This window comes from Chiloscyllium plagiosum, unplaced genomic scaffold (assembly GCF_037043375.1).
Source record: "Chiloscyllium plagiosum isolate Xiang-an unplaced genomic scaffold, Cpla_swu_hap1 HiC_scaffold_53X, whole genome shotgun sequence".
Classification (NCBI taxonomy): Eukaryota; Metazoa; Chordata; class Chondrichthyes; order Orectolobiformes; family Hemiscylliidae; genus Chiloscyllium; species Chiloscyllium plagiosum.
In genome coordinates this window covers 11,905,615-11,931,441 of record NW_028270191.1, presented here as the reverse complement: position 1 = coordinate 11,931,441, position 25,827 = coordinate 11,905,615, and the positions used below count along the sequence as shown (strand labels likewise).

The 25,827-nt window shown below is 43.7% G+C and overlaps 1 protein-coding gene across 1 annotated transcript in view; it reads left to right on the top strand.

The window, feature by feature from the left end:
* LOC122543378 (sialic acid-binding Ig-like lectin 14) overlaps positions 1-14,551 on the top strand; it is a 30,855-nt gene extending 16,304 nt beyond the window's left edge. The window contains exons 5-8 of the mRNA XM_043682048.2: positions 3,820-4,107; positions 5,094-5,187; positions 9,587-9,677; positions 10,166-14,551. Of these exons, the coding sequence (XP_043537983.1) occupies positions 3,820-4,107; positions 5,094-5,187; positions 9,587-9,677; positions 10,166-10,246 (554 nt within the window). The 3' untranslated portion in view covers positions 10,247-14,551. The remainder of the gene's footprint in view (positions 1-3,819; positions 4,108-5,093; positions 5,188-9,586; positions 9,678-10,165) is intronic.
* Positions 14,552-25,827: the final 11,276 nt, after the last annotated feature.

Genomic DNA, 25,827 nt, shown 5'->3' with positions numbered 1-25,827 from the left:
TCATCCTTGCTACCCATTCTGGTCATGATCTGTTTACTATTAACACCTCTGACTTTTCACCCCTCTGCTCCTCTTTTCACTCCTCCACGTACATCCCTCAAGTGCTTAACCCTTGCACTCTATTTTAAATCACTCTTCAAGTGTTAAGTCACACCAAATTGGCTAGTTTTACATGCTTAGAATGCAAAAGGCTGAGCTGACTAACTTTGTGAAATCCGGTTTGAATGTGTACTTAATTGCATTGCTCTCACAATGAATCTTTGACAAATAATCCTTTCTTAAAACTAGCTACTGCAGATGTGAAACTGCAGGTTCCAATGTAATGTAAATTGCAAACTAAAAACTAAATTAGATGAATCCAATATAATAAAAAAAGATAGACGCTCTTACTAAATAAAAGCTGCTCGTGTTCTGTCCTCTAGTATATGCTAGTCTATACCATATTCTCAGATTGCATGAGCCTTGTACAGTGTCATCTGTTGTTTGTCTAGTTGCCCCCCCCTCCCAAATCAATAACCACAATAAATTGGAACAATTGGCCACTTTGCAAAGTAGTTTAATGAGGTACAATGGGAGATGTATATGTGGTGATTGCATCTTTCTGATTACCAGTGAAGCCCACTTACTGTACATTAATTTATTCAGAAGTAAAAAGCATTCAAAATTTGAAAACAGCAGATACTCCAAAAAACTTATAAATAAAATAATAACAGCTTTGGCTTTTCACATGGGTGTCACTGGCAGAGCAAATATTTATTGTCCATTGCTTCTAAGGTGGGTATTTAAGGGGCCTGTAGGTTAGTCTCAGTGAGGATGACTAATTTCCTTCCTTAAAGGCCAAGAATGGAACAGAGAGGGTTTTTTTTAATGACACTCGATAATGTGATCACCATTGATGAGAGCAATTTGATATTCGATCCGATTAGTTAAGTTCAGACTCCACTGGTCACCATGGTGAAACTTGTCACAGTGTTGCAAAGGATTAGTCTGAGAACTTGGGGCAGTATCTGTGTAATTTTATCACTGCATCACTGTCTCCCTGTGTAAAATGAATTTCCATAAATTGTAATAAAGGCAAACTACTGCGGATGCTGGAAATCTGAAAGAAGCACAGAGAATGCTGGAGCAACTCGGCAGGTCTGGCAACATTTCTCTCTCTCTCTCTCTCAAGAGCAAATCAGGTTTAACATTTTGAGTCCAACATGACTCTACTTCAGAACTGAAATATGTTGAGGAAGGTTTTTTTTAATGTACCTTTGTCAGTGGTGGGGGAGGGGCAAGTGGAACAGATGATGTGGAGGTCCAATGCAATAGAAAAACTGTTTGTTAGTGGTGGTGAGAGAGACTTATCAATCTTAATTTACCGGGAAAGGGAGAGACTATGCCCTGTCTACTCGGGGTACTAAACAAGACAGAAACATTATATGGCTTGCAGGGGGAAGGAGGGATAGGTGGGGGCGTGTTGTATGGTCGATGGAGAACAAGTATCATGCGGTCAGTTTCTGAGGTTATGGAAGTCATTAATGATACCTAGATGCTGTTACACAGCGAAGTGGAAAATGAGGCACTGTTCCTGGAGCTTGTGTGGTGTTTTGTTGAAACTTTGTAGCAGGCCCAGGATGGAAATGTCAGCTTGAGAGAGGGCAAGATGATTTATTGAAAAGGTAAGGAACTGGGAGGTCAGGGTCACTGCTATGGACAGAGCGGAGGTGTTCGGCAAAGCAGTCACTCAGTCTGTGTTTGGTCTCATTAAAGGAGGCCCTGTAAGTTCAAAGAACACGACCTCCTATTCTGCTGATGCACTTTACAGTCTTGAAGCCTCAATATGGAATGTCATAGCTTTTTTTTCTTGCATTTTTCCCCTAACACCCTCTCAAACATTTTCCTCTTTACTTTGTTGTCAGTGGGGAGGGCCCACTCTTTCCCTTTCACACCCATTTTGCATCTTTCCTTTCACCGCCATTAACAACACTTTTGTCTCTTGCACTGGGCCTTTAATACATTGGTTCCCCATATCTCTCTTTCAAAAGTAAATATAAAACAAAAAACAGTCATTTCCTGTCATCTTTCAGCTCTGAAGAAGAGTTATGTTGGGTTTGAAACATTAACTGTGTTTCTTCTGACATAGATACTGAGAGGCCTGCTGAATTTCTCCAGGGTTCTCTGGTTTTGCTCTGCAAATTATATTGGCATTGAGTTAGAAATGTAATGCTGAAGGGAATTACGAAGTGGCACATTTAGAGAGACAGAATAAATCCGCTTATCTGAGCAGAAGGACAAGGGCAAGCCTTATTAAACCTGCACAATATGGACTTCAGGGTCAGAAATACTGTCTCCTAATGAAGTCAAAAAGTATGGCGCTGGAAAATCACAGCAGGTCAGGGAGCATCCTAAGAGCAGGGGAATCAACATTTCGGGCATAAGCCCTTCATCAAGAAGGGGTCTAAGAGATAAGTAGGAGGATGGGGGTTGGGCTGGGGGTAAGGTAGCTGGGAAGGCATTAGGTAGATGGGAAGTGACAATGATAGGTTGGAGCGGAGGGAGGAGGTGGGTAGGAAGACGGACAGGTCGGACAGTTCAAGACAACAGTGCCAAGTTGGAGGGTTGGATCTGGGATGAGGTGGGGGGAGGGGAGATGAGGAAACTAGTGAAATCGACTTTGAAGTCATGTGGTTGGAGGGTCCCAAGGTAGAAGATGAGGCATTCTTCCTCCAGTTGTCGGGTGGCTAGGATTTGGCAGTGGAGGAGGCCCAGTACCAACGCAGAAGATGAGGCGTTCTTCCATGTCTCCTGAAGAAGGTGACTGAGCACAGATGGACATTAACAATTCCAAATCTAGCTATTAACCAATTACAAAGTATTTGATCAACTTTTCATATCATTTGTCAAAGATTGCCTGTTTAGAAAGGTGGTACTGATGATTTGATGAATGATGAAGATTAGGGAATTTCAGTGCATGACATTCTGAGTGTCCTGTAAACCCAGTGAGCAGGAAGAATCACTCGTAATCATCTTCCCTTTGGCTAAAACTGAATTCATGCAAGCTTAAATTTAGTGCACACATCAAGTTTTCATATATCCGAGCAATTTCCACCACCAATAACATTAAAGAACTTAAACTTTGAAATGACGCCATTGTATAGGAGAGTCAATGCAGACAATTGAGACCTGTGCTCCAATATGAACCTCTAGTGTATTAATAGGTAGGGGAACAACTTGCAGGCGTGAATGGTCCCCTACTGCTCCTATCTTTGTACACCATGTTCTTCTGATCAGTTTGCTGGAATAACAGAGAAACCAGGAGGCCTGGGTTCAAGTCCCACCTGTTCCAGAGGTGTGTAATGCCACCTCTGAACAGGTTTATCTGAAATTGTTGTAACATCGAGATCAGCAGAAGGCACACCTGAATGTCCAGTTTCCCAGCAGATGTTAGCAAGAGTAAATCCAGGGATAGAAGTAAATCAAGTTGACGATCTTAAAAGAAATGACTGACTGGTTCCAGTTGCTTGCTTATGGCAGATAAATTACATTTTGAACTTGATTCCTCTCAGGAAACAACCATAAATCCCTGAGCACAATGAAACCTGTCTGTAATGAATGTTCTTTGAGTAAAATATGTTTTTGTTATATGATGTGGTTAACTGTGATGAGGATAATGTAGTGAGTTACCAAGTCAACCTGAGAGGTTATTTCGTTCTGATGTATATGACTCTGCCCTTTCAGCTCGTGTACATATCAAACTGATATTTCATTCAACATCCTCCTTGACTTGGCGTTATGCTGATAGTCAAGATTCTTTTTTTGTTTATTTTGGTTTAGATAAACCCGTGATAATGGCAGGCCCGATCTGCACCATATCTGAGCATTGGATAAATTGCACTTGCACCTCCAAAGCCAATCCACCAGCCAACATGACATGGGCAACCAATGGGAGAATGATCCGTGGGAACAGCTCAGTTGGAGAAGCCGACACATGGGACGAGAGGACTTCCAGTCTGCACCTCTCGCTGATGCATGATCATCCAAATCAAACTGGGGATGTGATCGCGTGTGTTGCAACCAATGAGCATGGCAATAGCACGAGCAAGTATCAGCTCCCCTCTGATGGTACATGTTGAGTTTATCCATTTTTACTACTTCTATGTAAGTTGGTCCATCACTTGTGATAAACCTGTCAAGAAGGCAGCTAACCACCACCCTCTCCAGGGCAAATAGGGATGGGCTATCAATGCTGGCCAGCCAGTGATGCCCAAATCCCACATATGAATAAAAAAAACTATATATGAACTTTATCAGTGTCAGCAAACACCAGCTTCATTCAGCAGGTGTAGACTGAATCCATAGCTTATTATGGACTACTGTCCATTACTTGAACAGCATTAAACAATTTATGTTTCTGTCTTCTGACATTTTCAAGGGCCATGTGCAATTAAATTGTTTGAACAGCAGTGATGCTGGAAGATAAAACATTTGCTTTGAATACCTGATGTTATTTCACTGTATGCTACTTTGTGCAGTCTACCTCGATGGACGTGCTCACGTATCTGTAACCTGCTCAGACTGATGCCCAATCTATCTGGTCACGATCAAAACACCCACTCTGAATAGCATTGTCTCAATCTTACGAACGTCTATTAGGCTCTATCGTGAAATTGGACCATGTGTCCTTTGGGCTCAGGAGGGTGCTTGTGGCACAATGGTAGTGTCCGTACCTCTGAGCCAGGAGGCCTGGGTTATAGTCCCACCAGAGGTGGATCACAGCAACCGTGGACAGGTTGATTGAAAAATATTGATGCTGCTCAGAAGAAGGCCATGGTTGATCAAACAGTGCGTTGTCCTGGGGATCATGTTGCAATCCTTGATTTTCTCAGATGTGTTCAGTACATCAGAATGTGGAGATGACATTTTGTTGTTTATCTATGTTTTTGCATCCCAGCATAACTCAGTAACAGAAGGAGAAACAGGTTATGACAGGTGAAGTCCCTAATCTATCTTTTGTATCATGGTGTCATCATGAAGCATAATTTGGTGCAGGATTGTTGATTCACAAAAATTCCTTCCTGTGTAACATTGTTCATTTCTACATATTTTAGGTGGGAAGTCTGTGACAATTATCCTCATGGTTGGAGGAATAACAGTGGGACTCGGTGTTTTCATTGCGATTGCAGCCATCATGAAGTTACGGATGTAAGTGCTCAACAGAATAAGATCTCACTCTCCACCCAAACGTGTGAATAATGTGCTGAGATTATCATCCACAATGAACATTTGGATGAGTTAATGCAGGATGTCTGTGGGACACCAGTTCCCTGGCCAACTATTTTTATCTACAACATAGAGATGGTGGTGTGTGGTTCAATCAGTTGTCGGTGCATTATAGTTTGCATTTGCATTGTTATCTCTTGTTTGCATCTGCTCAATGAGCAAATCATCTCTTGCCATTACTGAGTTCTCTCACAGAAGGTTTTATTTTGTCATGTGATGTACATAGCTGGTCTTTAGTGCTTAAAGGAAGTGCACGGTGACAGAGAATTTGTGTTCTTTACCCTCCTTGTCGTTAGGTCACAGTACAAGCATGAGCAGCAAAGCATTGCAATTCGTAACACGATGTGAAAATGATTGAAACAGTTGCAGAATGAAGTACACTGTATGAGAATGAGTACATGACTGCACTAAAGGAAGTCACAGCAGCAGAGCTTACTCTCGTGATATTCCTCTCTTGTGTGTGTAGGAAGTCATGGACACTTGCAGTGTCTCTGGCCCCCTATATTAGATTAGATTCCCTGCAGTGTGGAAGCAGACCCTTTGGCCCAACTAGTCCACACTCCCTCCAAAGAGTAACCCACCCAGACCCATTCCCCCTGACTAACTCTACAGTCAATTTAGCATGATCAATTCACCTAACCTGCACATCTTTGGACTGTGGGAGGAAACCGGAGCACCCGGAGGAAACCCACGCAGACACAGGGAGAACGTGCAAACTCCACACAGACCGTCGCCTGAGGCTGGAATCGAACCCAGGTCCCTGGCGCTGTGAGGCAGCAGTGCTAACCACTGAGCCACCGTGCCGCTCCTATGCGAAGGACGTAAGGATGTACAGCTCCTGACTGGTCACGTTTCGGAGCTGGAGCTGCAGCTGGATTCACTGAGGGGCATATGCGATGCTGAGGTTGTCATGGACAGCACATTCCATGAGCTGGTCACACCGTAGGTAAAAACTGAACAGGCAGAAAGGGTGACCGCTGGGCAGAGTAGAGGAAGGAGTTCCCGTGTGCACCCCCTATCTAACAGAGAAACAAATTTGGATACTGTTTAGGAGAGATGACTTTGTAGGGGTTAGTCACAGGATCAAGGCCTATGGGACCGTGGGTGACTCTGCAGGACAGGAGAGGAGGAAGCAGAATGGTGGGGCTAGAGTGACAGGGGATTCATTAGTAAGGCAAAGGAATTGGTGGTACAACAGCTGCCAAAGAGGCTTCAGGATGGTATGTTACCTCCCTGATGGACAGGGTCAAAGTTATCTCGGAGTAGCTAAAGGGCAATCTGCAAGAGGAGAGTGAAGAACCAGTGGTCATGATACGTGTCTGTACCAATGACACAAGTTTAAAAAATAGATGAGTTCCTATAAGTTGAGTATAAGGAGTTAGGTCATTGATTAAAAAGTAGAACCCCAAAAGGTAGTAATATCGAGATCAGTGCCACATGCTAGTGAGAGTAAACGTAGCAGGATATAACAGGTGTCTGTTGAAATACTGTCAGTGGAGGGATTCAGATTCCTGGGATTTTGGGAGCAGTTCTGGGGAAGGTGAGACTGGATGAAGATGTATCCAGTCAGGACTGGGATGAATGTAGGTGGTGGGCTCTTTTCTAATGCTGTTAGGTAAAGTTTAACCTGGAACGGCAGGGAGCGAGGAACCTCAGGAGTGGCAGGGAGACAGAGAAGGGGAGAACAAGGATAGGGACAAAAGTCAGAAAAGTAAGAAGCAAAAGTGCAAGGCAGAAGAAAAGAAGGGTGCTGAACAGCACAGTGGCTCAGTGGTTAGTATTGCTGTCTCACAGCACCAGGGACCTGGGTTCAATTCCAGTTTCGGGCAACTGTCTGTGTGGAGATTGCACATTCTTCCCTGTGCCTGCATGGGTTTCCTCCCACAATCCAAAGATGTGCAGGTTAGGGTGGATTGGCCATGCTAACTTGCCCTGTAGTGTTCAGGGATGTGTAGGCTAGGTGGGTTAGCCATGGGAAAGGCAAGGTGATAGTGTAGGCGGGTGGGCTGCACTTCAGAGGGGTGATGTGGATTGATGGGCCGAATAGCCTGTATCCACACTGTGGGGATTCTATGGCTAGCAAAGGTACAAGTGTAAAGGCAATGTGTCAAACATGAACAATAGACTACATAAATCTCCAAGGCAAACAAATACACATGGCAACGATCATTTTGGAATTGCAGAGACCTGGCTGCACAATGGCCAAAGGATGGGAACGGAAGTTCCAAGCGAATGTATCATTTAGGAAGGGCAGACAAATCAGAAAAGGAGCTGGGGTGGCTCTGTTAATAAAAAGGTGAATTGTAACTAAAGATACTGGCTCTGAAAATTATCATGCAGATTTTAACTGGGTGAAGGTAAGAAACACCAAAGGGCAGACAGTTTTGGTTTTCTATCAGCCTCCAAACAGCAGTCAGGATGTCAGGGAAGACAGTCAACGGAAGATTAAAGATGCATGCACTTAGAATACAACTTTAATCATGGGTGACTTCAATTGACAGAGATTGGATACACCAAAGCAGTAATAATACTGTGGAAGAGGATTTATTACGGTGTACATGCATGAATCTTTAGACCAATATGTTGTGGAACCAACTGGAGAGCAGGCTATCCTAGACTTGGTCGTGGGCGATGAGAAAGGGTAAATGAACAATCTTCCTGTATAGGATCTTGGGGAAGAGTGACCATAATGTGATAAAAGTGTTCATTAAGCTGGAGGGTGAAGAAGGTGAATCTGAAACGAAGGTCCTGAATCTAAATAAAGGTTGTGATCAATGTTTGAGGCATGAGTTTTTATTGATGGATTGGGGAACCTTACTAAATGGGCCCAGCAATAGATAAGTAATGGGTAATATTTAAGGAAGGTATGTATGAATTGCAATAATTATTCATTCCTGTCCAGCGCAAGGAAAGGGGACCCAACTATAGTTTACAAAATAAATTAGTTCAAGGAAGGAGACAAATATAATTGCCAAAATAATAAATCAGCAAGCCTGAGGACTGGGAACAATTTTGAATTCATTAAAAGAGGACAAAAAGATTGTTTAAGAGTGGGGGAAGTAAAGTATGAGATTATGCTTTCAGGAAAAATAACAATGGATTTAAAAGCTTCTACAAATGTGTGAACAGATAACGATCAGCAAAGGCAATCAGAAAGGTGGGAAATTATAATGGAAACAAAGAAATGTCAGATAATTCAGACACAAATTTGGTTCTGACTTCACAAAAGAGAACACAAATATTTTCCCAGAAAGCTTAGAGAACCAAGGGACTAGTGAGAGGAAGGAATTGAAGAAGATCAGTATGAGTTAAAAGGAAAATGGCCTAAAGAAAAGATTGGGGTTAAAAGCTGATAAATCACTAGGCCTTAATAATCTCCTTGCAATGAATTTAAGGAGCCGACCCTGGAAATACATTGGTGGCCATCCTGCAGTATTCTACTGATACTGGAGCAATTCCTACAGCTTGAGGTGTGATAAGCATAACCCCACTATTTAAAAAGGAGAGAGACAGAAAAAACACCTAGGTAATCACAGACCTGTTAGCCTAGAAGTGGGGGAAATGCAATTTATTGCTAAAAGACTTCAGCATCATTTGTGGGATTAAACAAAATGAGCATGACCTTATGAAAGGGATATCATGCCGAACTAATCTACTGGAGATTTCTGAGGATTTATCCCCTAGAATAGATCAGGGAGAACCAGTGGATGTGGTGTATTTAGATTTGAGGAAGGGTTTTGATGAGGTCTCATAACAGAGGCTGGTGGGTAGGATTACTGCACATGAAATGGGGGTGATAGGCTGTCACGGATTGAGAATTGGTTGTCAGACTCAGACCAGGAACTGGGAATAAGAACAAACGGATCTTTACCACATAGCAGGTAGTATTCCCACTTGAGACAGAGCGCTAATGGCAGTTTCAGCTGAGGGTCACCACACCTCAGGTCAAAAAGGTGAGCACCTTCATGGGGACTTCAGCCGTGGGGTCAGGAGTTAGACCCATGCTATTGGTTCCCTTCCACATCACAAACTAGCTGTCCAGGCAACTGAACTGACCAACCTCTCACTTAACAAGCCATTAAATATAGTTGGTATATTTTGTAAGCAAGAAAATCCTTTTCCTGACATTCTGCTGTTCTTGATCACACCCAGTACATTCTAGAACACACAAAAACTGAAATTTGCTGGAGAAATTCTGGCAGCATCTGTGAATGGAGAAACAGTTAATATTTTGAGTCCAGTATTCCTTCCCAAAATGTTTTATATTTGATTAAGGTTCAAGATGTCATTCTGAGAAATGCATGTATCTGTCTTTATTCAGGAAGAAGTCGGAAGAGACCTCCTTTGACGCCAGAATGAATGATGATGATTTCATAATTTATAGTTCTCTACGATTGTCAACAAACACTGAGGTAAATGATACTGAGCTTCCTTTTCTTTTGCAGACTGGGTCAATATTTATTGCCCACCCGTAATTACCCCTGAGGAGGTAGTGGTGAGCTGCCTTCTTGAACTGCTACAGTCCTTTTGGGCATGTGCACAACCAGATATGGTGATGGGAATTGCAGGGCTTAATTCAGGAACAATTAACTTGGGGGTAGACGATGGCTAAGAATGGAAGATTTTCTTTTTGTATTAAGACAAAGCAATTGCATCTTAATATGTTCGAATCACACTGGCCAAATGTGATCCCATATTGGTGCATTGCCTGTTTGTGTCAATCTACAATGAAAAGTTGAGTTCAGGCCTCAGTGCCCTGTAGTGGTCATCTCCCAGACAAGGGACATAAGGACATTTATAGGGATAACAGTGTGTTCTGGTCCGCAGAGCACACTATCACCACCTTCAGGTCACGTTAAAATTAGCTCCATATCTGAACTCAACTCCTTTAACTTTACAGAGTGACTCTCATGCACTTGGCCAGCAATTGACGGAAACTACTCAGAATAAGCCCATTGTGTATGCAGCGATCAGACTCTGAAAACATCACCAACATCAAAAGTGCGCCGGAGTTGTGCCGTCAGATTTTCTGCTGATGCTAATGGCCATACCCTAACACATAAATCTGTACCGACACCATCGCCTTGCAGAATGAGAATAGAATACTTAGAACGCTTTATTTTACTGTCACAAACTTCAGACTGTTGGAACAAACAAAGAATGCTGGAGAAGCTCAGCAGGTCTGGCAGCATCTGCAGAGAGAGAAACAGAGTTAACGTTTCAGGTCTGGTATGACTTCTTCAGAACTGTTTATTTTATTCCGCATTTCCAGCCTGGTCAGAGTCGGATGTTTGTTGGAGTTCAGTATAAACTCATTTTTGCCAAATCACGTTGAACATTTTTGTTCCTATTCAGTGAAAAAGAACTTTTTGCTTAAAGAAATCTTATCGTCAAAGCATCATTGTCTGTTAACCTGCTGAAATACATGACTATAGTCCATGAACATCCAAACCTACAGCAAAGATTGCAAAGAAAAAACTGGCACAATTTCTACGGTTGTGATATTTTGATTGTTGCTGTCTATTTTAAATCCATTAAACCGCAGAGCAAAATGGGAAGCAATGTATGAACCAGACATTCTGGATCAACAGAAAGCAGCAGTTATTCCATTGTACTCCACAGCAGAGTACTCTGACCCTCTCTGGCAGAGTTCGTTACAAACAAACACTACTTACTGTCCAATGCAGAAAGGTGCATTATGTTTGGAATTTTAAGAGGTCTGGATAGAGTGGATATGGTGAAGATGTTTCCACTAGAAGGAGACATTAGGACCTGAGGGCACAGCCTCAGAGTGAAGGGACGGCTCTTTAGAACTGAGATGAGGAGGAATTTCTTCAGCCAGAGGGTGGGGAATCTGTGGGACTGATTGCCACAGAGGGCTGTGGAGGCCAAGTCAGTGAGTGTGTTTCAGACAGAGATAGGCAGGCTCTTGATTCTTAAGGGAATTGAGGGTAACGTGGAGAAGGCAAATGAATGGGGTGGAGAAACATATCAACCATGATCAAGTGGCGGAGCAGACTCAATGGGCCGAATGGCCTAATTTTGCTCCTGTATCTTTTGCTCTTATAGAACTTTCCACATGGAATCACAGAATCGTAGAATTGTTACATTGCAGAAGGAGACAATTCAGTGCATTGTGTTTACGTGGGATATCAAACGAACATTACGGTTTTTGTGCCATTCCACTGTTTTAATCCTGTACCTTTCACAATTTGTGTTCAATGCTGTTGTGAATGTTTCAGTTCACTCTGCATCCACTATTGCCGCAGAGCATCCCAGATGCAAGCCATTCTTTGATTGTACAAATAAAAATTGATTTCCTCTCTCATCAGATTTGCTACTTTTAAAACTCATTATAAATCTGAGCCCTCTTGCTCTCAATCCTTGTTTAAGAGGGGGAATAGTTTCTCCTTATTGGAGACAAAAACAAAAGGTATGAAGAAACTCAGCAGGTTTGGCAGCATTTGAGGAGCAGGAGAATCGACATTTCGGGGATAAACCCTTCATCTAATCCAGGAGAGCAGCCAGTCCCACAGACCTATCCTCATCACTGAAGTTTCTCACTCTTGGACACTTTCTGGTCAACCTCTTCTGCACTCTCTCAACTGCATTTCATTCTTTCCGATAGTGTGATGTCCAGAATGTACACAATACTTCAGTGGAGGGACAACAAACTAATCGGATGACGCCATGGCAACCTCTTTGCTACTGTGATGCTGCTGTGATGTTGAGAGGTTATTTTGTCCTGTTTTTTTTGTTGAAGAGAAGTTTTAAGACAGAACTGGCAAGTAGTCTACCTGGGTTGACATTCTCAAGGAGGAGTTGTTAGCAATTCTGAAAAGTGTGAAAATAGATAAGTCCCCTGGGCCAGATGGGATTTATCCTAGGATTCTCTGGGAAGCCAGGGAGGAGATTGCAGAGCCTTTGGCTTTGATCTTTATGTCATAATTGTCTACAGGAATAGTGCCAGAAGACTGGAGGATGTTGTCCCCTTGTTCAAGATGGGGAGTAGAGACAACCCTGGTAATTATAGACCAGTGAGTCTTACTTTGTGTGTGGGTAAAGTGTTGGAAAAGATTATAAGAGATAGGATTTATAATCATCTAGAGAGGAATAATTTAATAAGGGATAGCCAACACGGTTTTGTGAAGGGTAGGTTGTGCCTCACAAACCTTATTGAGCTCTTTGAGATGCTGACCAAACAGGTGGAAGAGGGTAAAGTGGTTGATGTGGTGTACATGGATTTCAGTAAGGCGTTTGATCAGGTTCCCCACGGTAGGCTATTGCACAAAATACGGAGGCATCGGATTGAGGGTGATTTAGCAGTTTGGATCAGAAATTGGCTAGCTGAAAGAAGACAGAGGATGGTGATTGATGGGAACTGTTCATCCTGGAGTTCAGTTACAAGTGGTGTACTGCAATGATCTGTTTTGGGGCCACTGCTGTTTGTCATTTTCACAAATGACCTGGATGAGGGCGCAGAAGGATGGATTAGTAAATTTGTTGATGACACTAAGGTCGGTGGAGTTGTGGATAGTGCTGAAGGATGTTGCAGGGGGACATAGATAAGCTGCAGAGCTGGGCTGAGAGGTGGCAAATGGAGTTTGATGTGGAAAAGTGTGTGATGATTCACTTTGGAAGGAGCAACAGGAATAAAGAGTACTGGGCTAATAGTAAGGTTCTTGGTAGTGTGGATGAGCAGAGAGATCTCGGCGTCCATGTACACAGATCCCTGAAAGTTGCCACCCAGGTTGATAGGGCTGTTAAGAAGGCATATGGTGTGTTAGCTTTTATTGGTAGAGGGAATGAGTTTCGGAGCCACAAGGTCATGTTGCAGCTGTACAAAACTCTGGTGTGGCCGCACTTGGAGTATTGCGTACAGTTCTGGTCACCGTATTATAGGAAGGATGTGGAAACTTTGGAAAGGGTTCAGAGGAGATTTACTCAGATGTTGCCTGGTATGGAGGGAAGGGCTTATGAGGAAAGGCTGAGGGACTTGAGGCTGTTTTCGTTAGTGAGAAGAAGGTTGAGAGGTGACTTAATAGAGACGTATAAGATAATCAGAGGATTAGATAGGGGGGACAGTAAGAGCCTTTTTCCTCAAATGGTAATGGCTAGCATGAGGGGACATAGCTTTAAATTGAGGGGTGATAGATACAGGACAGATGTCAGAGGTAGTTTCTTTACTCAGAGAGTAGTCGGGGCGTCGAATGTGCTGCCTGCAACAGCAGTAGTCTCACCAACTTTAAGGGCATTTAAAAGGTAATTGGATAAACATATGGATGAAAATGGAATAGTGTAGGATAGATGGGCTGCAGATTGGTTCCACAGGTCGGCGCAACATCGAGGGTCAAAGGGCCTGTACTGTGCTGTAATGTTCTATGTTCTATGGAAAGTCAGTAAAATAAACTGCTCGTTAGGCCTTGGTGTTTTATAAAAGTTGGAATGAAAGGCTTAACATATGAGGAACGTTTGAGGTCTCTGGGAACTATACTCGATGGAGTTTAGAAGGATGGGGGGGGGGATCTGATTGAAACTTACAGAATATTGAACAACCTGGATAGAGTGGACATTGGGAAGATGTTTCCATTGGCAGGAGAGATGAGGACCTCATGGAACAGCCTTAGAGTAAAAGGAAGACCCTTTAGAATGGAGATAAGGAGAAACTTCTTTAGCCAGAGAGTGTGGAATTGGTGGAATTCATTGCCACAGAAGGTTGTGGAGGCCAGGTCATTGAGTATATTTAAAAGAAAGATAGATAAGTTCTTGATTGCCAAGAGGAATCAAAGGTTATGGGGAGAAAGCAGGAGAATGGGGTTGAAAAACCTATCAGCCATGATTGAACGGCAGAGCAGACTCGATGGGCCAAATTGCCTAATTTCGGCTCCTATGTCTTATGGTCTTATGGTCTTATGGTCAAAACAGCCTGGATGGGTGTGGCCAGCTCTCCTAGACCCAGGATGTCTAGTTTTTGTTAGGTTTTAGGTCTAGCTTTAAGCAGTTGCTGTTGGAGTCTTAACAGGGCAGAAGCTGCTGGAGTTTGAAGGAGTAGTTGGATCCAGCTGGAAGCTGCTGGGTTCCTGCGAGACCAATCGATTTGTCTGAATTTGCCTCTTTTTGCCAAGGGGTGTGTTTATTGGATGTTCCTATATTGGAAGAGTTAATGAATAATAATCACTGAATTTCTTATTCTGTTAGGTTTTCCAAAAGAGTTAAGTTATTCTAAGTTCTTCTTTCTTTTGTTTGTATTTTAACTAAAGTGTTTAAATAAATTGTGTTTTGTTTCACGCCGAATAGTTTGACCAATCAAATTGCATCTTGAACACAACACATGATGTTTGCCTTTAAAAGAAGAATAACATTGGTGATAGACTACCTTCCTAAATCATTTGGAAGGTGTCTTGTCTGGTCTGGTCTATAACACTACTGCACTCCTTGCCATTCTTAATAAAGCAGAGAATACTGTCGGAATTATGATATTCTCCTACCATCTCCAGCGATCGAGAGACCATATCCCTCTGATCCTATACCTTCCTAAGTATTGTGCGTCCATGTCCCTCTGACAACAAAACATCATCTCATACTTCTCCATGTTGAACTTCACATGATACCTTTCTGCTCACTTTACTCTGTCCTATTGATGACCTACACTGTCACAGTTTACAGCTTTGAAGTTTAGTAACAATCAGAACCTTTGAAATTAGCCCCCTGCTGACTAAAACTCAGATCTTTGATGCATATTGAGAAAAGCAAGGGTTCCAATACTGTCCCCCTGGTGAATTTCATTCCAAATCTTCCTCTATCCCGGAGAACATCCATTGACCACGACTCCACTATAACTATTCCTCATCAATGTCATGCAAATGTTATTATCCATTTGATTCCATGAGCTATCACCTGACTCACAAGTCGTGTTGTGTTTTACTTGGTTGAATGATTTTTGGATGTCCATGAGCATCATTATTCTCATTGACCCATCCTCTTACGTCTTCCTAGAAATAAAACCTCCATTGACTTATCCTTTTGGATATCTGTGCTGGCTCCTCTAAAACAGCCCACCTTTTCCCATGTGACTACAAACTCTACCTAGAATAAATGTTCCAAGAAGCTTCCCCATCATCGAAGTGAAACTGACTCGCTTGTAATTGCTCAGTTTTTCCTTGCAATCTCCTGTGAACAAAGGACTAATGCCCGCCATTCCACATTGAATGAAGACCGAGGCATTATGGACGGAAACATAGAATCATACAATCCCTACAGTGTGAAAACAGGCCATTTGGCCCAACGCAGCCACACTAACCCTCCGAAGAGTAACCCACCCAGACCCATTCCCCTACGCTATTATTCTACATTTCCCCTGACTAATGCACCTAACCTACGCATCCCTGGGTACTATGGGTAACATAGCATGGCCAATTCACCTAACCTGCACATCTTTGGATTGTGGGAGGAAACTGGAGCACCCTGAGGAAACCCACGCAGAGACGAGGAGAATGTGCAAACTCCACACAGGCAGTTGCCTGAGGCTGGAATCGAACCCGGGTACCAGGCACTGTGAGGCAGCAGTGCTAACCACTTTAATTTCCACTCTCATTTCCTTTAATATCATTGAATGCATCAGATCCGATGCCAGTACCTTCTTAAATTTAAGTAACACTAGCCTGTCGAACATTTCCTTCTTGTCAGGAATCCTTTTAGTGACAGTGCTTCATTTTCTGTTACAGATGCCTTGTATCGACCCCCTTTATAAATACAAATGCACAGGATTCATTTAATACCTCAGAATTGTCCATTGCCTCTCTGTGTAAATTGATCTTTTGATTCAGAATCAGGGCAGGCAATGATCAGTGTCCTCTAACCGAAGACAGAAGCTGTCACTTGTAGGGGCTCGGAAAGGGAAGCAGTGCATTCTGGGGAAATAGGCCCAATGTTTGGCCAACAGCCAAATCCAAGTGCCAGAGCTCAATTATTGCGCCCATGAGCCAGCACAACTCGAGCAGCCAACTAGCAAGAACCAGAAATCAAGTTTAAAATCTGGTATTTGATTTAATACCATTGTAATTCAGTACTTCGATTCAGTTGTTGATTGAATCCCTCTTCCAACTGCTTTTCTGTGGTTCATTACTCAAGGAAATATTTCAACCTGTCAGAGTCAGTGTGCCTGGTTTAAACTTGCACAAGGTCTGCCAGCTAACTATCCTTACAACCTACCATTAGATGTGCTATCCATTAGAGACCATTTGCTGAATGGGCTGCTTGTTTCTAGTTGACAATAATAATATGGTGTTGCTCCTTCCATTGGTATTATGGCTAATTGACCTGAGAAATTTAACAGTAACAAGCTTGCAGATATCCTGCTGAGAGATTCTGCTGGACAGGGGTGACCTACCGACAAGGGGCACAAATTTAAAGTCAGGGTCAGGGCCAGGGTAAGGATCAGGGTTAGGGTTATGGTTAAGGTCAGGGTTAGGGTCAGGGTCAGGATCGGGGTTATGGTTATGATTAAGATCAGGGTTAGGGTCAGGGTTAGGGTCAGGGTTAAGATCATAGTTAGCATCAGGGTTAGGGTCAGGGTCAGGATCAGGGTTAGGGTCATGATTAAGATCAGGGTTAGGTTTATGATTAAGATCAGGGTTAGGGCCAGGGTCAGGATCAGGGTTACGGTTATGATTAAGATCAGGGTCTGGGTCAGGGTCAAGGTTAGTGTCAGGATCAGGTTTAGGGTTATGGTTAAGATCAGGGTTAGGGTCAGGGTTAGGGTTATGATTAAGATCAGGATTAGGGTCAGGATTAGGGTTAGGGTTACAGTTATGATTAAGATCAGGGTTAGGGCCAGGGTCAGGATCAGGGTTAGGGTCATGATTAAGATCAGGGTTAGGGTCAGGGTTAGGTTTATGATTAAGATCAGGGTTAGGGCCAGGGTCAGGATCAGGGTTACGGTTATGATTAAGATCAGGGTCTGGGTCAGGGTCAAGGTTAGTGTCAGGATCAGGGTTAGGGTTATGATTAAGATCAGGGTTAGGGTCAGGGTCAGGATCAGGGTTACGGTTATGAGTAAGATCAGGGTCAGGCTCAGGGTCAAGGTTAGTGTCAGGATCAGTGTTATGGTTAAGGTCAGGGCTAGGGTCAGGGTTAAGGTTAGGTTAGAGTTAGGGTTATGGTTAAGATCAGAGTTAGGGTCAGGTTTAGGGTCAGGGTTAGGGTTATGGTTCAGATCAGAGTTAGGGTCGGGTTTAGGGTCAGGGTCAGGATCAGGGTAACGGTTATGATTAAGATCAGGGTTAGGGTCAGGGTTAGGGCCAGGGTCAGGATCAGGGTTAGGGTCATGATTAAGATCAGGGTTAGGGTCAGGGTTAGGGTTATGATTAATATCAGGCTTAGGGTCAGGGTTAGGGTTATGGTTAAGATCAGAGTTAGGGTCAGGGTTAGGGTCAGGGTTAGGGTTATGATTAAGATCAGAGTTAGGGTCAGGGTTAGGGCCAGGGTCAGGGTTATGGTTAAGATCAGAGTTAGGGTCAGGGTTAGGGTCAGGGTTAGGGTTATGATTAAGATCAGGGTTATGGTCAGAGTTATGGTTATGTTTAAGATCAGGGTTAGGGTCAGGGTTAGGGCCAGGGTCTGGATCAGGGTTAGGGTTATGATTAAGATCAGGGTTAGGGTCAGGGTTAGTGTCAGGGTTAGGGTCAGGGTTAGGGTTATGATTAAGATCAGGGTTACGCTTATGAGTAAGATCAGGGTTAGGGTCAGGGTTAGACCCAGGGTTGTGGTTATGATTAAGATCAGGGTCAGGGTCAGGGTCAAGGTTAGTGTCAGAATCAGTGTTATGGTTAAGGTCAGGGTTAAGGTTAGGTTAGAGTTTAGGGTTATGGTTAAGGTCAGAATCAGGGACAGGGCCAGGGTCAGGATCAGCATTAAGGTTAGGCTAGAGTTGGGGACAGCATCAGGGATAGGGTTAGGGTTAAGTTCAGGGTTGGGGTAGGTACAAGGTTAAGTTTGGGGTTAGGACCAGGTTAGGGTCAAGTTTTTTTTGCAGCAGAGCAGGTTGAGGGGGTGTCGGTGATAGGGTTAGGGTTCATGTTAGGGATAGAGTTCGGGTTAAATTTAACGTTAGCGTTAGGATTAGAGTTAGGGGTATAATTAGAGTTTGGGTTATGGTCATGTTAGTGTTAGGGTCAGAGTTAGGGTGAGGTTTAGAGTTAGAGTCAGGATTAGTGTTTAGGTCAGGGTCAGCTTCAGGTTAGTGTTATGGTTTGGGTTTGGGTTAGGGTTAAGTTTAGGGTCACATTGTTTACTTTGGACCAGGGAAGGGTTAAGGTTAGAGTTTGAGTTATGGTTAGAGTTAGTGTCAGGTTTTGATTGGGTTGATTTTTGGAGGAGAGACTGGTTTGTGCATGGAATAGGGTTAGGTTTGAGCTAGGGTTCGGGTTAGGATTGGATTAGGATAAGGATTAGGGTTCGATGTAGAGTTAGGATTATTGTTAGGGTTGGGTTAGGGTTAGGGTTAGGGTTGGGTTACGTTTAGGGTTAAGGTTAGGGTTAGGATTCTGGCCTGGGTTAGGTTTCGGGTTAGGGTTAGGGTTAGGATTCGGTCTCAGGTTAGGTTTAGGTTTAGGGTTGGGTTGTTTTCTTTGAAGCAGAGAAAGTTGGGTTAGATTTAGAGATAATGTTAGGGTTGGAGTTATTGCGATCGGGTTTGGATTAGGCTCAGGATTGGGTTGTTTTCTTTGCAGCAGAGAAGGTTGAGTAGGGACTTGATAGGGTTAGGGTTAGGGTTAGGGACAGGTTTAAGGTTAGGCTTAGGGCTAGAGCTATGCCTTGGGCTAGGGCTAGGGTCAGGGTCAGGGTAGTAGTTGATGGCAAAGGTTCATCTTGGAGTGCCATCACTAGCGGTGTTCCGCAAGGATCTGTTTTGGGACCATTGCTGTTTGTCATTTTTATAAATGACCTGGAGGAGGGGTTAGAAGGTTGGGTGAGCAAGTTTGCGGATGATACGAAAGTCGGAGGAGTTGTAGACAGTGAGGAAGGATGTGGCAGGTTACAGCTGCAGAGCTGGGCAGAAAGGTGGCAAATGGAGTTCAATGTAGCTAAGTGTGAGGTGATTCACTTTGGTAAGAGTAACAAAAAGATGGGGTACTGGGCTAATGGTCGGATACTTGGTAGTGTGGATGAGCAGAGGGATCTTGGTGTCCATGTACACAGATCTTTGAAAGTTGCCACCCAGGTAAATAGTGCGGTGAAAAAGGCATATGGCGTACTGGCTTTTATTGGTAGAGGAATTGAGTTCCGGAGTCCTGAGGTCATGTTGCAGTTGTATAAGATTTTGGTGCAGCCACATCTGGAGTATTGTGTGCAGTTTTGGTCGCCATACTATAGGAAGGATGTGGAGGCACTGGAACGGGTGCAGAGGAGGTTTACCAGGATGTTGCCTGGTATGGTAGGAAGATCGTATGAGGAAAGGCTGAGGCACTTGGGGTTGTTTTCATTGGAGAAAAGAAGGTTTAGGGGTGACTTGATAGAGGTGTACAAGATGATTAGGGGTTTAGATAGGGTTGACAGTGAGAACCTTTTTCCACGTATGGAGTCAGCTATTACAAGGGGGCATAGCTTTAAATTAAGGGGGGGTCAGATGTTAGGGGTAGGTTCTTTACTCAGCGAGTCGTGAGTTCATGGAATGCCCTGCCAGTAGCAGTGGTGGACTCTCCCTCATTATGGGCATTTAAGCGGGCATTGGATAGGCATATGGAGGATAGTGGGCTAGTGTAGGTTAGGTGGGCTTGGATCGGCGCAACATCGAGGGCCGAAGGGCCTGTACTGCGCTGTATTCTTCTATGTTCTATGTTCTATGTTATATGTTCTATGTAAGCGTTCAGGTTAGAGTTAGGGTTAGGTTTAGGGTTAGGGTTCGGATTATTGCTATGTTTAGGGTTAGTGTTAGGGTTATTGCTAGAGTCAGGGTCAGGTTGCTTTCTTTGGAGCAGAGAACTTTGAGGGGGACAAGTTGTCCTAGAGGTGGCTGGAAGGTGTGTCAGGGCAGTCCACAGATTAGATGGTGGATCGGGGTGAGCGAGAGCCCGATGGTACGTAGGGGCAGACCGATAGTTGGAAGGCAGGTAGGCCATCGTCAGCGCTGTTACACTGAGCAGATACTGGGGCGGGTTGTCCTAGAGGTGGCTGGAAGGTGCAAAGAGCGGTTAGGGAAGTCGGAAGGTGGGTAGGTTGTCCTGATCGCTGTCGTCTTGGGGTGGGGAGGTTGAAACAAGACGGGCTGTACTAGAGTTGGTTGGAAGGTATGTCAGGGAGGACAGAGAGCCGGAAGGGGCGTAGGGGTGGGCTCTCTTCGAGTGGCCGGAAGGTAGGAGGGACGGGTGGCTTGCTGGGGGTGGGGGACGGGGGGGGGTGGTCTGTACTTTATGCACTGTTTCTTATCTAATTGAACTGTCTGGTATGTATTTGTTACTGTTACTTTTGTGATGACTAAAAGTGGGATTTGAGGTTTGTCCTCATCTCCCTGAAAACTGGCTGAACAGTGGGTTTTGGGGTCTGGCTTTGCCACTCCTCTGTTAATGTTAATTGTTTGTCAACTATACTGTTTAATTTGCTCACTCTGAGAGCTGGCTCTGAGGGAGCTGGATCAATGTCAAGGATTCTCCACGTGCAGATAAAGGGTGACTTGGTGACAGGATACTGGCCTCCATGGAGTTATTTCAGTGGCGACAAGAGAAAAATATACCCCTGAAGAAATTTGTTCACAACAGTCGTCTTTGAGTTATGATAAGCATTTCTGGCATCTTGCGGCTATTTGGGAAGCTTGACTCGTTCTATCCTGCCATCAAAGACTGGGTTCGGTATGTAGAAAGAATGCGTTATTTTTTTCTGGGCAGATGAAAAGCAACGAGTAATTCTTCTGACAGTTTGTGGACCTGCAGCTTTTTCAGTTATTAGGAGCCTAACTTTCCCAGAGTCACCAGACACTAAAACCTTTCAAGAGTTGATGGATTTAGCTAACCAATATTAAGACCTCAGCCTCCTCTAATTCTGAGAGGTTATCGGTTTTTACTCTGCAATTCAAGTATCAGGAGAATCCATATTGGGATTTTTGATGAAATTAAAATGACTGGCAGAGGCATCTGACTTTGGTTTAACCCTTAGTGAGATGCTGAGAGACCATTTGGTATATGAGATTAATGATGTTTCCATACAAAAGCACTGACTAGCTGAAGCCCAGCTAGACTTCAAACAGGCCCTACAACTGGCTTTACCATTGGAGAATACAGCAAGTGGAACGTATGAATTGCAGAGTATTCCAATGGAAGTGGGCATCCTCGCCAGTCTGACTGAGCTTGGGGGACACCACTTGAGTGAAGGGAATAGAATAGTCCCACTCAGGGCATATCCTGAACCCAGAGGGACTCGAGGTCAGCCCACAGCAAAACCCATCAGCTAATTATTGAAATTCATATCTTGTCACTGCGGAATCACATAATACAATGATATCTCCTGTTCCGGCTCCATCGCTTTACTCAGTCAAGTAGGGCTGCTTTTGTTTGACCTAGTAGGCTCTGTGTCTGAGATCATTTGCTGCCTCACTTATCTGCTTAGTTTATCCTTGTTTCCTTTCTTTGTCTTATCCATCTAATCCTTTATGATTCCCCAGGTCTTCCACTGATTTCGGCCCCTGTGGAGTGTAAGGTTAGTCAAGGCAATTGTGTTCCTTTGGCTTTGCTGCAAGCACAGAAATCCTTATTTAACTCTGGCAGCCTCCTTTTAATCAGAAAGGATGTGATTTGGTCCAAGTGGAGCAACTTGTTGAGTCAAAAGAACTGCATCAGAACCAGGGGATATATTCAAGGAGAGAACAGCAAGAGCACCCTCCCACAACAACAAATGTGGGACGATAATTGAATAACCCTGAATGACAAAGACATAAAGGTTAGGATTAATAAAACTAGGGAAGTTTATGGACAGAGCTGATTGTTAAAAACAGTACGAATACAATTGTGTTTCTGATTACTTAACGTTGGTCTTGAAGACCTTTGACCCGTCAAGAGGGGCCTCTTCATTCGAGATTGGTCAAAAGAATCAACGAATACGGTCTGTTCAAAAAGCATGGGTCATTAGTTTATTGAATTAAGATACCTTGGCGCAATTCTATCCAGCAGTAGAGGGGTTAAAGCTTTTGTGTTCTGTGGTGAAGTTGCGCAATTACATTTGAAAATTACACATTATTTATATGTTTTTTAAGAGATAGCACAGCCTTAACTACAAGAAAGACCAATCACGTATAATAAGGTGACATGATTTGCAGTGAGTTAATCCAATGATATTTCCTGGGAAAGGGTTCTTAATTTCAAGAAAAGTCCAATCAACTGTAATATGGTGACATGATTGACAACAGGCTAATCCAATGGTATTCCTTGGAAAAGAATGATTAGATTAGATTACCTACAGTGTGGAAACAGGCCCTTCAGCCCAACAAGTCCACACCGACCCTCCGAAGAGAAACCCACCCACCCCTATATTTACCCCTGACTAATCCACCTAACACTACGAGCAATTTAGCATGGCCAATTCACCTAACCTGCACATCTTTGGACTGTGGGAGGAAACCGGAGCACCCGGAGGAAACCCACGCAGACACAGGGAGAATGTGCAAACTCCACACAGACAGTCGCCTGAGGCAGGGATTGAACCCGGGTCTCTGGCACTGTGAGGCAGCAGTGCTAACCACTGAGCCCCATATCTTATTTATGTATTTACATAAATTGTCATGCCATTTATCAGTTCTAGGTTAGATGGAATGGTCAATTAATGTGGTCAATTTTATGAAAACTCTATTGTTCTCTTATCTTTGAATTTCAGCTTAATTCTGCAAATCAGCAGTACAGGTTCACAGGGTTCAATCACTATTCTCAGCCATTTTATAGTATTCTTTTAAATTGAAAAACCATTTTGTGGTTAATAAAAATCCACATATACTTGTTGTCTAAATTCAAATTTTAGATCCTCAGTCTTCACAAAAGAAAAGGACAATGCAGGTTTAGATACCAGGAAGGATGTTGTGAAACTTGAAAGGGTTCCAGGATTGGGGCGGCACGGTGGCTCAGTGGTTAGCACTGCTGCCTCACAGCGCTAGGGACCCAGGTTTGATTCCAGCCTCGGGCGACTGTCTGTGTGGAGTTTGTGCATTCTCCCTGTGTCTGCGTGGATTTCATCCGGGTGTTTCAGTTTCCTCCCACAATCCAAGATGTGCAGGTTAGGTGAATCGGCCATGCTCAATTGTCCATAGTGTTTAGGAATGTGTAGACTCAGGGTAAATGGGTTTGAGTGGGTTACTCTTCAGAGGGTTGATATGGACTTCTTGGGCCAAATGGCCTGTTTCCACACTGTCACGAATCTATGCCGATTTCCAAGGATGTTGCCAGAGTTATTGGGAGAGGCTGAAGAGGCTGGGGCTCTTTCCCGCGGAGGCTAAGGGGTGATCTTGCAGAAGTTTATAAAATCATGAGGGGCATGGATAGAGTGAATATCTAAAGTCTTTTCCCCAGGTTGGAGGAGTCCAAAGCCAGAGGGCATAAGATGAGAGGGGTAAGATTTAAAAGGGACCCAAGGGGCAACATTTTCACACAAGGTGGGGGGTGCTGCTTGTATGGAATGAGCTGCCAGAGGAAGTGGTGGAGACTGTTATGGACCAGGCCAGACCCCCTCAAAACATTTCAAGAAAGTAGCCCAGACCTTAACTTTGCTCGTTGTTTTAAGCAGGTGTGAGGTGGATATTCCAGGAGGGATGCAGCTGGTCAAACCACTTAGTTTTAAACAAAACAGAATTTATTTGCAATATTTCCAAATGAAACACAATAAAAGAGAATATAGAATAACTTAACCATTTCAAAAACCCAACAGATTATCCCAACTTAATGATGCTGTTCCAAATACTTGCAACAATCCCCATAAACACCCTTTGGCACAAAAAGGTAAAATCAAACACAGGGTCTCATAGGAGAGAGAGAGAGAGAGAGAGAGATGGCAGCGGGACTCAGCACGGAACCCCTTCTTCCATGTAGCTGTTTCTTGGATCAGCAGCCTCAAACTGACTGCCTGCTTTCAGAGAATAGCAAGACTGTTGAAACCAAACCAGATCAGAGAAAAGCTGAGCTGGGAGAACTGGCCACTCCCCTTTCACTGGACAAGTGTTTTTATTTCAACTTGAAAACCTTTTGCCTGAGGCAGTATCTGTTAGCTGTAATCAAATTAGCCCTAAAATCCTTCAAACCTAGATTTTTCAGAATCGCTGCTTTTACGACCTCTTTGAAAGAAAAAGCCAAGGACAGCATAACCTTGTTAAAGGAGCAGCATCGTCACACCTCACCCCATAAAAAATGAGCCATCAATATCCAACGATGGCTTCATTTAAAACCCCTTAATCCTAAACTGTTAGTCCTCTACAATACACATATACAGAGGAACCTCAATCATCCAGGATTTGATTAACCGAATTTCGGATGATCCGAACAAAATCGCAAGGTCCCAATGCGTGGCTAACTATGTTATCCGGTATCGAAGGCCTTCGTTTCTCATTCAAGTCTCGACAATGTGTCAGCAATCATGTTTTCTCATCCTGCCACATGCACAACTTTCAAACTGAATGGCTGTAACAAGCTCCATCTAAACAGGCTGGCATTTTTGCCCTTAAATTTCTCTACAAACGTCAGTGGGTTATGGTCAGTGTATATGATTGTCTCAGATATATTACTGGTAACATAAACATTGAAATGTTGTAACACCAACACAAAGCTCAAAATGTCCTTCTCAACTGGCAAATATTTCTGCTGATGAACATTCAACTTCCGGGAGAATAACCCGATAGGTCTTCCTTTTTGTGCGAAGATTTGTAGCTCGGGTGCTCGTTGTTGTGGTTCTGTTCGCCGAGCTGGAAGTTTTTGTTGCAAACGTTTCGTCCCCTGGCTAGGCGACATCATCAGTGCTTGGGAGCCTCCTGCGAAGCACTTCTTTGATGTTTCCTCCGGTGTTTATAGTGGTCTGTCCCTGCTGCTTCCGGTTGTCAGTTTCAGCTGTCCGCTGTAGTGGTTGGTATATTGGGTCCAGGTCGATGTGTTTGTTGATGGAGTTTGTGGATGAATGCCATGCCTCTAGGAATTCCCTGGCTGTTCTCTGTCTGGCTTGCCCTATGATAGTAGTGTTGTCCCAGTCGAATTCATGTTGCTTGTTGTCTGCGTGTGTGGCTACTAAGGATAGCTGGTCGTGTCGTTTCGTGGCTAGTTGATGTTCATGTATGCGGATTGTTAGCTGTCTTCCTGTTTGTCCTATATAGTGTTTTGTGCAGTCCTTGCATGGGATTTTGTACACTACATTAGTTTTGCTCATGTTGGGTATTGGGTCCTTCGTTCTGGTGAGTTGTTGTCTGAGCGTGGCTGTTGGTTTGTGTGCTGTTATGAGTCCTAGGGGTCGCAGTAGTCTGGCTGTCAGTTCTGAGATGCTCCTGATGTATGGTAGTGTGGTTAGTCCTTTTGGTTGTGGTATGTCCTCGTTCCGTGGTCTTTCTCT